General features: G+C 45.1%; 1 protein-coding gene across 1 annotated transcript; it reads left to right on the top strand.

Moving 5' to 3' along the window:
• Window positions 1–7146: 7146 nt before the first annotated feature.
• LOC309668691 (ly6/PLAUR domain-containing protein 2-like) lies at window positions 7147–15184 on the top strand (the record flags this gene model as incomplete). The annotated part of the gene is made up of 3 exons (XM_082479166.1): window positions 7147–7198; window positions 13989–14108; window positions 14973–15184. The coding sequence occupies 3 exons, from the start codon at window positions 7147–7149 to the stop codon at window positions 15182–15184; spliced, it is 384 nt and encodes a 127-aa protein (XP_082335292.1).
• Window positions 15185–15765: the final 581 nt, after the last annotated feature.

Genomic DNA, 15765 nt, shown 5'->3' with positions numbered 1-15765 from the left:
TGTATCCAGTTCTGGTCTCCGCAGTACAGGAGAGACATGGACATACTTGAGAGAGTCCAATGAAGAGCCACGAAGATGATGAAGGGACTGGGGCATCTGTGCTATGAAGAGAGGCTGAACGATTGGGGACTTTTCAGTCTGGAAAACAGAAGGCTGAGGGGGATCCTATCAATGTCTGTAAATACGTGACATAAGGTGCAAAGAGGATGGAGCCCAGGTCTTTCCAGTGGTGCCCAGTGCCAGGACAAGAAGCAAAGGGCACAAACTGCAACACAGGGAATTCCAATTAAACACGAGAAAAAACCTTCCTTTAAGTGTGGTTGAATGCTGGAAAGGGCTACCCAGAAAGGGCGTGGAGTTTCCATCTTTGATGATATTCAAACCCAAATGGACACAGCCCTGGGTAACCCGCTGTAGTGTCTCTATTTTGAGAAGATGGTTTGGACTAGACAATCTGCAGAGGATACTGCCAGGGTCAGTCATTTTCTGATTTGTGTGAATTCTGCTGATGGTGCGGCTGAGAGTGTTTGCATTCCTCTGCTTTGTGACAAGTACCCATCAACTGGTCTTGTCTCCCATGGACCTTCCTCTGCCTGGTTGCCAGGACCATCAGACAGGCTGAACTGCTCACCTGGCCGGGAAAAATAACCACCAGGCTGCTTCCCTCACCTTTATTAGGGACAAATTCTCCAGGAGCCAGAAGCTTTTTGGTCAGAAGCTTTTTCCTGAAATCCTCAAGTATGTGGAGGCCAAACCTGGGATGTTTCTTGCAGCTGGTGGGGGATGGGTTGAGATTATCACCTGGGCAGTGACACTTCAAGACACTTAGGTTTTCTACTGATTTGGGCAGTCTGAGAACACCAATACAAAGACATGTGGGTTTTTCCAGCTTCAATGCAAACACTGGAGTATTAGAGGGAGATGAAAAGGGCCTGGAGGCAAAGCTCCTTCCTTTCAGTCAGGTCATTTACTGTTTTACATGAGTTGTCCTTGTTCTTCCAGTCTGGGTCAATGAGAAGTGACTCAGATAGGAAAGTATCTCTTGTTCATTGGATTAAGTCTTGAAGCAACATAGGGGATGATTAAAGCAGGTGACAGCTAAGCTGAGCAAGTGATTTACGTTCCTGCATCATTAACAATGCCTTGGAAAGCTGGATGGAGCAAATAATCTCAAAACAAGTGATTACTGCCTCAGTCAGTCAGGGTTGATGGGAAGGGAAAAGATACCAGCTCAGAAGCCAAAAGAAGAAAAGGAAACTAGAAAAACTTGATAGGGAAGGAAGCCAAATTCCCACTAGTTATAAATATATGATCAATCCTTTCTCTGCACATTATGAACAGAGAGGGAGAACACGCTTTAGTAGTTATTTACTCCTGTAAGATTCCCCTGTATCACAGTATCACAGTATCACAGTATGCTAGGGATTGGAAGGGACCTCAAAAGATCATCTAGTCCAATCCCCCTGTCGGAGCAGGAACACCTAGATGAGGTTGCACAGGAAGGCGTCCAGGCGAGTTTTGAATGTCTCCAGAGAAGGAGACTCCACAGCCTCCCTGGGCAGCCTGTTCCAGTGCTCTGTCACCCTCACTGAGAAGTTTCTTCTCAAATTTAAGTGGAACCTCTTGTGTTCCAGCTTGAATCCATTACCCCTTGTCCTATCATTGGTCGCTACTGAGAAGAGCCTGGCTCCATCCTCATGACATTCCCCCTTTATATATTTATAAACGCTAATAAGATCACCCCTCAGTCTCCTCTTCTCCAAACTAAAGAGACCCAGGTCCCTCAGTCTTTCCTCATAAGGGAGATGCTCCACTCCCTTAATCATCTAAGTTGCCCTACGCTGGACTCTCTCCAGCAGCTCTCTGTCCCTCTTGAACTGAGGGGCCCAGAACTGGACACAATATTCCAGATGCGGTCTCACCAGGGCAGAGTAGAGGGGAAGGAGGACCTCTCTCGATCTGCTAACCACCCCCCTTCTAATACAGCCCAGGATGCCATTGGCCTTCTTGGCCATTGGCCTTCTGTAGGACTGGTGTATCCATATGCTGGCCACTGGCAAGAGATAAATATGAAGGTCCCGCCCAGAAAGAGTTAAGTGCTACGCAGAGGTTAGTCCAAACAATAATAACCTAGAGATAAGAAGTACCTGCATTGAATTCACAGGGGAAAAAAAAAAAAAAACAAAACAGGTTGAAAAAAGAAAGAAAGGCAGGTGAATTGTTACATACAGTGAACAGGACTCGTTATAAAAATAAATCATCTTGTTCCCTACTTTCCTGCCCTGGTGAATATACAAAGCCTCACTAATTCTCAGGCAGAGCACACAACACACGGCTGGGGCAGAGGGGCAGCTATAGTGAGATCTGGGGGGAATATGGGAAGAGCAGCAAAGCTAAAAAAACCCTTCGTCCTTGCTGTCTGGCTTGACCTGTCTGCCCCAGGTCCTGCACTAACCAGCGTCCCTCATGGCCCAGTCCACCACCAAGGTGGAAACCAGCGTGGAGAGAGCTGCCAAGCTTTCTACACCCATCTGCAGCCCCAATCTATAGCAGACTGACCTGCTACTGGGTGTGAAAGTCACAACTCTGCTCAGCTGGGTGCTTTGAGCCTAATTCTCCCTGCCTGTGGCAGGAGGGTTGGAACTAGATGATGTCTAAGGTCCCTTCCAACTTAAACCATTCTATGACTCTACTGGTCAGATTAAGGGGACACATGCCCTTTCCCCAAGGGCACCTTCCAACAACTTGTTTCCAGGAATCACCCGACCTTTATATGCTCAATAGGCTTGAGAAAGGGCTGAAGTGTCTTGCAAAGCTGTGCCAATATAATGGTTTTAAAGCCAGGCAGAGCCGTGTTGGATCTTGGCCATACATTGTAGGGATTTGTAGTAAAATCAATTAGTAGGAATAAGGCTGCTGTGACTAATGAGTGATGCCTGAAAGGAAGTGGCTCTAAGAGAGCTGCAGGGTTGGATTCCTGATGCATTATTCATAGGGATAGGCCAGATTCAGGCTTGGCACTGTTTAGTTTTTACTTTGCTTTTCCAGGTTACTCCTTAACTTTTAAAGATGCTCCTCATGGATGGAGGAAATGGAGGAGGATATCTGTTTAATTCCTCTCTTTTCGCTGTGAAGAGGCTTCAATCTCTGGAGAATTGTGGTTTCTGTGAGAGACAGATGGGGGACATGAGGTGTCAGAGTTCATGGTAGTTTAATCCCTGGCGCTCTGCACACCAGGAGTTTTACTTATTAGACTGACCCATCCTTGCTGCTGGCTTCATTAAGTAGCTTTCATCATTAACACTATTTTGAAGCTACTAGGAAAAAACAGAATTGTTTGAACAACTCTCCTCTTTAGCCTTTCTAACACATAGCTTATATTGTAGTTATGGTCAATCCTACAACATTACACCAACTTTATATCTAGAATGGGGAAATAAGTTAATTTTCCAAGATCAGCCAGCAAATCCTTGACAGAGCTTAGAATAACCCTCTAAGTATGTGGCTTTCAGGCCAGCACTCACTCCTGTTGTTTCTAGTAACTCATGCCCCTCCTATCAGGGTGGCACAAAAATAGCAGAGGAGCAGTGATGAAAAAGGAGCATTAAGTAGTGGTTAAACCATGTGGAATACAATGCTGGCTCTATTTCTGGAGTCGTTACTACCTTGTTCCATGAGCCTAATTAACCTCTCTGCATCTCAGCTTCCTTATGTCTGATTTTGGCACAATAACGTTTACTCATCTTACAGGAGTGTTTTGGGGTTTAACCTACTTGTAGGTGTGCAGCAAAAGCTTAGCACTGACTTATGACACTGTCATGTCAGCACCCCTCCACATCTACCTTTGAATCCAATCATTGCTCTGGAAAGCTGTGGGATTCCTAGGACATCTATAAAGAGCTGATTAGAATCAAGAAAATGAAGAGTTTAAAATCATAGAATCATAGAATCATCTAGGTTGGAAGGGACCTTTAAAAACATTGAGTCCAACCATTAACCCAACACTGCCAAAACCACCACTAAACCATGTCCCTCAGCACCACGTCTACCCGTCTTTTAAATACCTGCAGGGATGGTGACACCACCACTTCCCTGGGCAGCCTCTTCCAACGCTTGACAAACCTTTTGGTGAAGAAATTTTTCCTAATATCCAATCTAAACCTCCCCTGGTGCAACTTGAGGCCATTTCATCTTGTCCTGTCACTTGTTAGTTGAGAGAAGAGACTGACCCCCACCTCGCTACAACTTCCTTTCAAGTAGTTGTAGAGAGCGATAAGGTCTCCCCTCACACGGTCAAGTCAAAAGGCTCTCAATCGAAACCAGTGCCTTCACTTCTCTAAGCACACATGCAGCCCATGGTCCCTGAAACGCTGCCCTGGAGGTGGATGGACATATCTTAGGACTTCCCAGCCGGACCTCCTCAGCCTGGTAATTAGGCAATGTAAGCAAGTCTGTTGGGAGGTTATGGGATTTGAAGACTATTTGCAGTGTGGATGCAACCGTTGCAGGACCGCTCACATCAGATGAAGTTGCCTCCACCCAGAGACTGTCTCAGCTGGCCAGGTAGGATAGGCAAGGGGTTTGGCATGGGTTTCTCAGGCTGGCAGTAAACATTTGCCTCTCAACTTTTCCTTTTATTTATGATAAAAAACTCCTCTGAAATGCAGAGAGTTCTTGTACTAGTTTGCCTTTGAACACATACACTAGAAAATGTCTTTTTTTTATTTTTTCAAACCACCTTGCGGGTTGCTGAGGCAAATTTATACACCTTGTGTCTTTTTTTTTTTTTCTCTGTGGTTAATGGAAAACCCCCAACACAATAGGCTGTGATTACCCACAAAAGAATAAAAGGAATTCAGTAAAACGCTTTTGGATGTTCCTATTAATCCTTATTATTTCTTTGGTGACTTGCCAACACTGCAAAGCAATTGCATAGGGTGTGCGTAGAAGAAACATTTCAGGCAATGCTTGAAGACTCAGATAAGATCAACTGAAACCATAAACAAGGGAGGTATGTTGTCACCTCCCCCCGCCCCCCAAAACAACCCTCCAAACTGAAGGAGGGCACAGGTTTTAAGCAGGGTGTTGGCATATATTCTTCCATCCAAAACCTTATAATGTAATGAAGATCACATTTCACATGTGCACATGAAACCAATCATCTAGCACACATTGTCTGAGGCCACTTAATACCAGAAACTAGAAACCACACCCTTTGCCATGTTTAGCTTTGGAGTTTTTTACCTAAGAACAAAGCAAACACGAGCAGCATATTTCCCCTTTCTTAACAGGATTATAAATTTCTCTGCTGAACATGAGGAATGCCAAACCAAGAATATACCAAAAATGCCTTTCCCTAGATAATTTTGGGCTGGAAATAACTGCTAAAGTTACCTAATCAACAGAATGACTGTATCATGGAGGCCACTTGAAAACAATGGGTCTGAATTCCTGAGGGTGTAGATCACCCAGAAGTGGTGTTTGTAAGAGAGGCATGGCTTGCTAAAATGACGAGACTGTCATGGGAGCTTCTGCTTTGGAGAGATGAGGACTGGGTTGTTTATCTGGGAGTAAGAGAAGACCGTTTGCTTTTAACATTTCAAGAATTTGAGTGATACTAAATAAGTATCCTCCGATGGTATGAGAGATAAAGGTGGTGGGAACATCTCCAAGAACATCTTTGTTTCAGCTTTCCCTCCTTTCATTCCTTATTAAAAGTGTGTGTTGAGGGGGACAATGGGGCATAACCACAGAAAGGCTCTTCCTTACCAGTTTTTTGCAATCCCACAATCAAACTTGCCCATCATCCATTGTAGGAGGATTTACTAGCCTGGGGCTGGCCTGAGGCACAGGAAAAGCAGACAGGTGCCTGGGGCAGCGGGGTTTGGGGGTGGGGAAGCCAAGGTTTTTGGCAAGCAAAAAGAAGTTGTGGGCTTGCTGCCACACTTGGGAGAAGGTTGGCTCAGACCCGAGTGGCTTCTCCATGCACTGACCTCCTGAACTGCTCAGGGTAGTGAGCCTGAGATAGTCCCTTGGCCCAGACTTTCATGGCCTGGTCCTGTTATCTTCCCAGTGCTCCTGTTGTCAAAAGAAAAGGGTTAATGATCACAAAAATTCCGGGTGTCACAACCAGGTGGGTTTGTGTAGTTGGTGAATGGGAGCACAGGCGTCAGACTTTGGTGAGGCCAAAATGATCTTAAGCAAAGACAGTAGGAATTTCGAGATAAAAGAATGGTAAATTTCTGCTTTTGTATGCAGAGTGCAGGATGACTGATTAGTCATTTACTTTACTGTAGTTTCTTCTTTGATGTTATTTGGTATATAAGACCTGGCTTATTTCTCACAAGGTGTGCTAGCGCTGCGAATTATCGCCTACCACCCTTTTCTGCACAGAACTGGAATAAAATGAATATTGCGACTCCCAGTGTCGATTGTTTTTTGCACACCGGGTAAAGAACCCAGATTTGAGACAACACTCCCACAACCTGTGTCTTGTAGAGGACAAGGAGAGGAGAGAGGGAGATGGCATGGTTCCACCCACAGCCTCCTGAAACAGCTCAGGGAGAGGTTTTACAATACCAAAACCCCAACAGTGCTGTTTCTAGTGAGTCAGGGACTGCAAGTCAGCTTTCCACTTTTCCTACAGATAAACTCTGGCCCCTGCTGAGGGTAAAAACACAGAGGAGAAATGAACACGGGGGTTAATGCCTTGCTGTTCACAGTTACAGATGCTTTTTTCCCCAAGCTTCATGAAAATCGCCCAAGTCTCTCTAAGAACTACAGAAAAGAAGAAATATCAACAAGCTGCAGGGCAAGGCATGGACACTGGGATTATTTAATACCCCTGGTTTTGCACGTCATGCCTAGACACAAAGCACCCAGCTTAAACAAGCTCAGCTATTGTCCACCATGCAAATCCTCATTTTCTTCTCCAAGGAACATGAAAAGAGATGACGGTATAGCAGGAGGTGGGGCCTGCTTTGTAGCTCATTCAATTCATTTATAGCTCAATCAGACTCGTTTTTCCAGTAGAATTGGATCTCGGGTCGGAATCGGTACATGGCAAGCCACCAGGAGGTCTCCCATTAAAGCTGGCGGTGAAGAGCGGTGGCAGCCCAGTGACCAGGTGACGAGGGTCGGTGCAAGATGAAGGTCTTTCTTTCTCTTCTGTTGGTTGCCGTTGCTTGCGTCGAGTTCGGTAAGTTCCTGCTCTGACTTATCCAAACTCCTGCAGGAGATGCAGCACGATGGGATGGGGTGCATCCCGTTCCCTCTGAAGCCCATGCATCCCACTTTGAGCAGTTTTCAGAAAAAAAAAACACCTGTCTTTGGAATATTTCCAGCCTGTTCAGGATCATCGTGGTCTTGTTGGCGTTGTTAGTTCAGGCTCTTTAGGAAGTGTTACAAGGCAAAGTGTGATTATATTGTGTCATTTCTTTAATGCAATTTCCAGCTCTCACTTTTTACTGTTCTTATTCAATCTGACTCTCATCTTCTGTTTTTTTCCCTCTTTTTTTTTTTTTAATATTTCTGTTCCTGTTTTAATATTTAACCCTGAAGCCAGCTAGCCAGATTAGTGCAGTGTGTGTAGCGGCTCTCTCTAATTATATGTTGCATATGTGATTTATTAAACTTCAGCCACTAGAAGCAGGAAAGATGGACTGGAACACTAATCTGGTGGCTCAGGTACTGCAAAGTTCATGTTTCCAGCTCTGTTTTGTAACACACCATGGTTTGCATGAAACCAAAGACAGTTTTGGCAGGCTACTTTGGAAAACAAATAAATGTGAAGTGTTTTGGGGCTTTTCCGCATTTGTAGAAGGATTTGAAAGTTGGTCACCACAGGGAGTGACTCCCACCATCCTCTTTCCCTCCCTTTTGTCCCCATTAGGCTACCTGCCACCTCGCTGGAAGTGGTAGGCTTGAAGCACATGGTCAAGGTGGGCAGCCAACAGCAGCCTGTAATTGGGGGTGACCCATCTGGGATGTGGAGGTAGGGAGCAAGCCCCATGAGTCCAGTCTGTACAGGGATGTCATGCAAACCTTCCCCCTCCATTTCCATCAGTGTAATTCAGTTGCTTCTCCTCCATCACTAGCTCCACAAAGCCAAACACAGAGCGGTGTTTGGGATATGGGCAACTAAGATGATGAAGGGATTGGAGCATCTCCCTGATGAGGAAAGGCTGAAAGAGCTGGGACTCTTTAGCCTGGAGAAGAGAAGGCTGAGGGGAGACCTTATTATGGCGTACAAGTATCTAAAGGGTGGGTTGAAGGAGGATGGAGCCAGGCTCTTTTCAATGGTTCCCAGTGACAGGATGAGGGGTAACGGGCACAAGTTAGAACACAGGAAGTTCCGTTCAAATACACGGAAAAACTTCTTTACGGTGAGGGTGACAGAGCACTGGCACAGGCTGCCCTGGGAGGTTGTGGAGTCCCCTTCTCTGGAGATTTTTAAGACCCGCCTGGATGCAGTCCTGAGTGATGTGCTCTGGGCAATCCTGCTTTAGCAGGGGAGTTGGACTAGATGATCTCTAGAGGTCCCTTCCAACTCTGAAAACTCCGTGATTCTGTGATTCCATGTTATGTTTTAATTCCTGAGGAAGTAGGGAATCCCCTCTTCACAGACGGTCTTACATGAGTGGTGATGCCATAAACTCTGATGGTGGAAGGTGACTGCATAGTGGAAAGGTCATCCTGGCACAGGCTCCCCATCCCTTGATGTTGACATCAGAATAACTTCTTGCACAAAAACTTATTTTATACTGACGATCCCAAGCTCAGAGTTGGTGATAACCTGGATGGCCAAGGTAAATGCTATGCAGGGTCAGTGCAGGAGCTGTGATTGTTGATTGGGATATTTCCATGCTCTGCAAAACTCTCCCATATCCAGGCAGTGTAGGGTCTGATTTTATCTGTGCCTGACTGGGACATGGAGCTGAGTTAGAATTTTTTCCTTTGTATGTATTTCCTTCTTATGTAAGGACTTTTTTCTTCCTCCATCTTTGGGTCTGCAGGGCGGATTCTGCAGGGGAGGGACAAGTAGCTGGAGAAAGAAGGGGCTTTTGGAGGATTTTTGGGGAGAATACAGCTGCTGTTTGGAGAGGCAGACCCAGAGCTGGAACAGTAGCCCTCTCTTTTGTTTAATGCACTGACTGTCCTGTTATCTCTAAGACATGTGTCCTGGTTCTGGTCACTGGTAGTTCAAAGCCTTGTGGTGTTTGTGCTGTGTCAAGATCAAGGTGAGCTTCATATGCTCACCACAGCTGCTACAGTAGAGATGAATCATCACTGGCCTCCAGAGCAGGAGACATTTCCTTTCATCATTATACCCTGTTCATTCTGAGAATTCGTGTCTGCTTGTCAGGGGAGAGACAGCAGTTCAGAGAGGAACATGATTATTTAATAAAGGAGAGAAGGGGACTTTATAGTCAGATCTTCTTAAGGGACAGGCAGGAATCTGAAAGGCAGAATGCAGCAAGAAAGCAATGGGGTGGGATAAAAATTTGGTCTAAGATGGACTTGCCAACATAGTTTTGCCATCCTACTTAATAAGACTTTTCAAGGGTTGGGTAGCTGGGGAGCAAGAAGCTCCTGCTGTGACTCAGTGCTGCCACATTTCTCCCTTCTGGTCCTTTCCCTCTTCCCTGTCCCATTCAGGTATGAGTAGTCAGGATGGATGCTTTGATTTGGTGGGCAAACATTAGTAGATTTTGGAAATTTCGTAGTGGACTTGGCAAGAAGAATTTTCTTCTGCGCACTCTTTCCTCTACAAAGCTGACCATAAACCATGATATATCTGCAGCTCCTCCAAGCTTTCTTCTGGGCATGAATTTTCTGGGCTGTAATTTTTGCATGTCCTGGAAAGACAGTCAGAGTTGAAGGATGGAAGATCTGCCAATATCCAAGTGAAGCTAGTAAAATCTCTTTTAAGAAATTCCAAGATTTTCTATTTTTTATCTAATATTTTGTTTTCAGTGGTCTAGAAAGAATGAGCTATAACTGCATTGAAATATTTTAGCATTTTATATTTACCTCTGCTTTTAAAGAAGGTTTGTAATATGTCTGTAATTTCATTTTTAGGCTGCTGCATGTCTGCTTGTCTGTCTGTAAATTCATAAGCTCTTAAAACAAAAAGGGACCACTACAGTTCTGTTATCATCACAAATATCTACTTTTCACAAATAGACCAGATAGACATTCCAAGCTTGCTTAAAACAAGGCTTTTACACCACAGGCCTTTAAGTCTCCAAGCTAGGGTGTTTCTTTCCTGCTCTGTGAGATGCCAGCTGACTATTGCTGCTGAAGAGTTGCCTCATTTGCAAAAAATAAAGTTGTTTCATTCCAGCTTTTGGTTATTTTACTGTGTTAAACAATTCCTGATCTGCTGTCTTTTCCATCTCAAAAAAAAAAAAACCAACAACCCAACTTGTAGCTATATCTGCTATTTAACATATTTAGCTGTGTTTGAACCTCAGTAAGGTTAATGAATGTACTGGGTTTGCCCAAGTTTGGGACAATGTTCTCTTAATTTGATGTCCCTTTGTGCTTATATCTTTTGTTTGGCTTTTTTTTTTTTTTTTTTGAAAGAGGAATACAAATGAAACCTGAGAATAATGACGAAGCGTTCTCCCTAAAGATGTATATGACAGCTATCAGATGTAGAATTAATGCAAACAAAACATCAGTCCACAGTGGGCAAAACAGAATAATAATGTTTGCTTGGAATAGAAGCGAGATAATTGCTGTGTCTGTTTGTAAAAGGACTCTTTCTGGCTTACTAGTTAGGGCGAAGTTGCATTATCTATTTTCAAAAGGTGGCTTGCTTGCCTGAGCCTGCAGTTACAACACCCCATTTTAGGCGTGCTGAGATGAGCTGAGCTGTTTTTCTTTTTCAACGGAGTTTAAAGGGATTTCAGCAGGGCTGTCACACAGATGGGGCGAGAACTGCTTTCCAGACCAAGGAGGGGCTGCTGCTCTGTGATGGTACCAAAATGCGTTGCTGCGGCTGTGTAGCGCACACATTCATGTGTCTGCTAGGAGGTGGAAGAGAGGACCTAGATCAAGCGTTGGGTTCTTCAGAAAGACCTGCAGAGAGCTAAATGCCCTGAAAATATTGTCCCAAAATGGCTTCTTTGGTGATAGGAAATATCAGACACCCTTTTGGCTTGATATCTTTAGCTTGGAGTGCTCTGGAAATACTGCAACACAACAATCCAGGCTCTTCAGTGTCTCTCTCTAAAAACTCTTCATCTCAAAAGACTTTACGTAGGCACTGAAGGACTTGCGCTGTGGTTATTCTGCATGACTAGGAGCTAATTGGCACCTGCAGGCTTGCAACGGGTTTTGCAGCTCAGCAGGGAGGTGATGAAGAGCACCTAGGAACTGCTGAGTGATGAGGCAGGGTGAGCTACCTTGGACTGGTTTTGGGGACGTGGGTACCAAGCTCTGTTTTTATGGTCTCTGTCTAGAGCGGTACAAGTCCCAAGGAGTCTACTGTTATGGCCACTGTTATCTTTTTAAAAAAACTTTTGCACATTCTTCTCACAAAATCAAAATCTCAGGACAGGGGAAGGGTTGTGCTTAATTTGTTCTGATGGCTCAATAAAATTGATAGAGACAGTTCCTTATCTTTTGGACACTCTCCTACTCGACAACTCCTAGTCTTTGGAAAGAGCTGACAAGAGTGGACAGCACCAGATGAAATTCTCCCTGCTGCAACTCACATTCAAGTCTGACTTCTCTGTGTATCCAGATCCTTCACAAAGTGGAAGTCACTCTTGACCAACCTGATACACTTCTATGATGAAATGGTTGGCCTGGTAGATGAGCAGAGAGCTGTGGAAGTTGTCTACCTGGACTTCAGGAAGGTGTTTGACACTGTCTCCCATAAAATCCTCATAGACAAGCTGCTGGGGTATGGACTAGATGAGCAGTCAGTGAAGTGGATTGAAAACTGTCTGAATGGTCGAGCGCAGAGGGTGGAGATCACTGGCACAAAGCCTACTTGAAAGCTAGTAACTTGAGGTGTACCCCAGAGGTCAATACTGGATCCAGTTCTTTTTAACATCGTTGTTAATGATCTGGATGACGGCGCTGAGCGTATCCTCAGCAAGTTTGTGGATGACACAAAACGGGGAGGAGTGGCTGATATGCCAGAGGGTTGTGCTGCCATCCAGAGGGACCTTACCAAGCTGGAGAAATGGGCTGGCAGGAACCTCAGGCAATTCAACAAGGGGAAGTACGAAGTCATGCACCTGGGGAGGAACAACCCCATGCACCAATATATGCTGGGGGCCATCCAGCTGGAAAGCAGCTATGCTGAAAAGAACCTGGGGGTCCTGGTGGACACCAGGTTGAACATGAGCCAGCAATGTGCCCTTGCAGCAAAGAAGGCTATGGTATCCTGGGTTTTATTAGATGAAATATTGCCTGCAGGTCAAGGGAGGTGATCATCCTCTCTGCTCAACACTGGTGAGACCACACCTGGAGTGCTGTGTCCAGTTCTGAGTACAAGAGAGACATGGACATACTGGAGAGAGTCCAGCAAAGGGCCACAAAGATGATGAAGGGAGAGGAGCATCTGTCCTTTGAGGAAAAACTGAGAGAGCTGGGACTGTTTAGCATGGAGAAGAGAAGGCTCAGGAGGGTCTTATTAATATATATAAATACCTGAAGAAAGGGAGCAAAGAAGACGGAGCCAGGCTCTTTTCAGTGGTGCCCAGTGACAGGACCAGAGGCAATGGGCACAAACTGGAACACAGGAGGTTCCCTTTGAACATCAGGAAACACTTTTTGTGAAGGTGACTGAGGACTGGCACAGGTTGCCCAGGGAGGTTGTGGAGTCTCCATCCTTGGAGACATTAAAAATACATCTGGACACAGTCCTGGGCAACTGGCTCTAGGTAGTCCTGCTTGAGTAAGGATATTGGACTAGATGACCTCCAGAAGTCCCTTCCAACCTCCACCATTCTGTGATTGTGTGAATTTGTGAGTCTGTGATCTCTTTCTGAGGCTCTGCTAATGCAAAGGCAAAGAGAAAAGCAGATGGAAAGTAAGAACAGAGTTGAGGTAAACCAGCTACAAGTGTGTTTACTCTCCTGTGGGAATAAAACAGATTAAAGGAACTTGGGGATGTGATTGGCTGGCAAGCAGAACAATTAGATACCTGTCATAAACATATGAAGCAGGGCCTATTGACTAACTGATAATGGTTAAAATAAAAACACCTTGCTAATTGCACAGTTGAAGTATTGGACTTCTCCTGGGTCCCTGCATGTCTTAGCTTGCTGCTGGCACCCGGGGCAAGATCTTCAAAGAATTCAGGCGCTGAGATGCCACACCTTGCAAAGGCTGTCTGTTGGCATCCAGCCACCCCACAGAATAGTCAGCCCTGTCTTAGGCAACCCAATTACCCCCACAGTGATAAGGCAGAAGCAGGTGGGCCAAGCTGCTCCTCCTCACTATTTGCATAAATTTGCTCCTGTATCTTTTCTTTTTATCACCCCCATAATTTTTGTTGGTGTTGGGATGTCCCAGCACTTTCAGCCCATATTTACTGCATGTTCAAATCAAAAAATTAAGTAAAATTACTCTTAAACTCTCTTGTGGACTACTTAAGACCTATCTACACAAAAAGCCAACCTAGCAAACCCCTCATAACAAAGCAAGAGCAGAAGGGCCATCTTTGTGCCCCAAACTTTCAGTAGCCTGGTGTTGATCGGACTTTCCTGTACCATGGGGTCTTCTGTGTGCGTGTCTTGGTCTTGCTTGAGATGTTACAAGGGGTCTGAACCCACACCTGAGGCTGTGCTTTGACCACCAGACCAATATATTTCTCATTCCCATTGATACAAACACCTTTTATTGTTCCGCTCTTGTTCTCAGTATGAGTATTTTGGAAAGATACCCTCCCCAGGGATACCTGGAGGGGCACATACAGAATCTGGTGGTCCACACTGAGGCCAACCTCATGTTTTTCCTCCTTGCAGCGCAAACCTTGCAATGTTACAATTGCCAAGAACCTACTGCTGTTGATAAGTGCCTGACGATCCAGAACTGCACGAAGAATGATACCATGTGCAAGACAACCATGTATTCCCTGGAGGACGGTAAGGTCAATTACTTCTTTATCCATATTTTTAACATGAGTCAGTGTTTCTGCAGTGAACAGTGATGGTGTGGGGAGAAGTCCCTTTTCTTACTTAAATATATAAGCCTGGAAGAGAGCTCCCGCCAGGCAGAGAACAGTCTCCTGCTGTTGCGGAAAGCGTCTTCACGTTCAAGATCACAGTTAATGCTCATTGTTGAGCATGGTTAGAAAAAAACCACGTTGTCTTGAGCTTGAGGCATGGAGCTAAAGAGTTCTGGCTCTCCAGACTGTTTGCATGACTTGCACAATGGGTGTGTGTTAAACAGTGCTCTCTCGATCCGAGAACTGGTTATGAAAGCTGAGTGATGTAGAGAGGCCAGTAGAGATAAGCCAAGCTCAGTAATGTGGGAATACCAACTTTTGGTCATTTGAATGCAAAATAGAAGTGCCCTTGAGTTCTTTGGAGCTCTCAGGAAGGCATCGTCAGTCTGACTGGTGACCCTATGGGACATAAGCTGTCCAAATAAAGAAATGCTCTGCAAAGATGGAGGTTCTTTCTTTTGCACGGTTCCGCTGATAAGGCTCTGATTGCACATGGGAGAGGTAGGAGATAGTGAGCAGAATCAAAGCAGAGGAAGAAAAAGTGCCTAATTGACCTTCTGCAGCCTAAAACTGATCCAGACAGGACACAGAGGATACAAGGTGCTGTTCAGTTTGCGACCACTCAGTGGGAACTGTCTTGTATATTCCTGGTAGGAAGTAGACCTCGTGTTTGAACTGGAACTAAGACTTTGATGGCAAAGGCAACTAATGTTTCGGACAGGGAGAGTTCTCCTCCATTCCTCTCATTCCTAACTGTTCCTTCTTTCTTTCTTTGTTGTAGTTTATCCCTTTGTAGGAGTCTCGACGGTCACCAAGATGTGCGCTTCTGTATGCATCCCATCCGATGTGGACGGGATTGGCATGACGCGCCCCGTGTCCTGCTGTTACTCTGACTTGTGCAACACTGATGGGGCAGCTAGTTTGAGGATCAGCTTTTCGGCTGTTGGGATGCTAGCAAGTTCCCTTTGTGCCCTCTTCTGGACTAGACTGTGAGGAGTTGATGGGGAGGTCTTTCATGCTGAAGAACCCAACGAAGAAGACAATAAACTGCTGCCAGTGCAGCTTTCTGTTTGGATGCTTCATGGACAACCCTCGACAGCTCCCAGAAATTGCTTTTTTTGTACCCGCCCTTTTCCCACAACCAAGAGAAAAGCAAACCTCTGGAAGTCCCAACACAAATTTTTGAATTGACTCTTCAACAAGTCCCACAAAACTAACTATGGAGTTTCTTTGCTGTGCTGGTCTGGTTGGTTGGTTGGTTGATTTTGAACTAAAAAATTCTGCTGTATGAAGTATATTTAAAGCAAGAAACCTTACGCTAAAAGCTTTCCATACCTCCTTAGAGCATTTTTTCCACCAGATGTTAGCCAGCAGAGTAGCTGAATTGGTCAGTTTTCTCAGAAGAAATTCAATTATGTGACAGGTCCTCTCCACCCCACCATTTTGTGCTGGCTCTTTGTTCTGTCTAGATCTCCTTCTTTCTACATAAGAAATTAAGGAGGCACTTCTGTGTCCAAAATATGAGGCAGGAGACTAAAATTCCAATGCCAGTGATCTGACCTAAGGAGGCTAAA

This window comes from Vanellus vanellus (assembly GCF_965231255.1).
Source record: "Vanellus vanellus genome assembly, chromosome: 2".
Classification (NCBI taxonomy): domain Eukaryota; kingdom Metazoa; phylum Chordata; class Aves; order Charadriiformes; family Charadriidae; genus Vanellus; species Vanellus vanellus.
The sequence above is the reverse complement of the archived record's forward strand: the minus strand, read 5'-3'. Positions and strand labels throughout refer to the sequence as shown.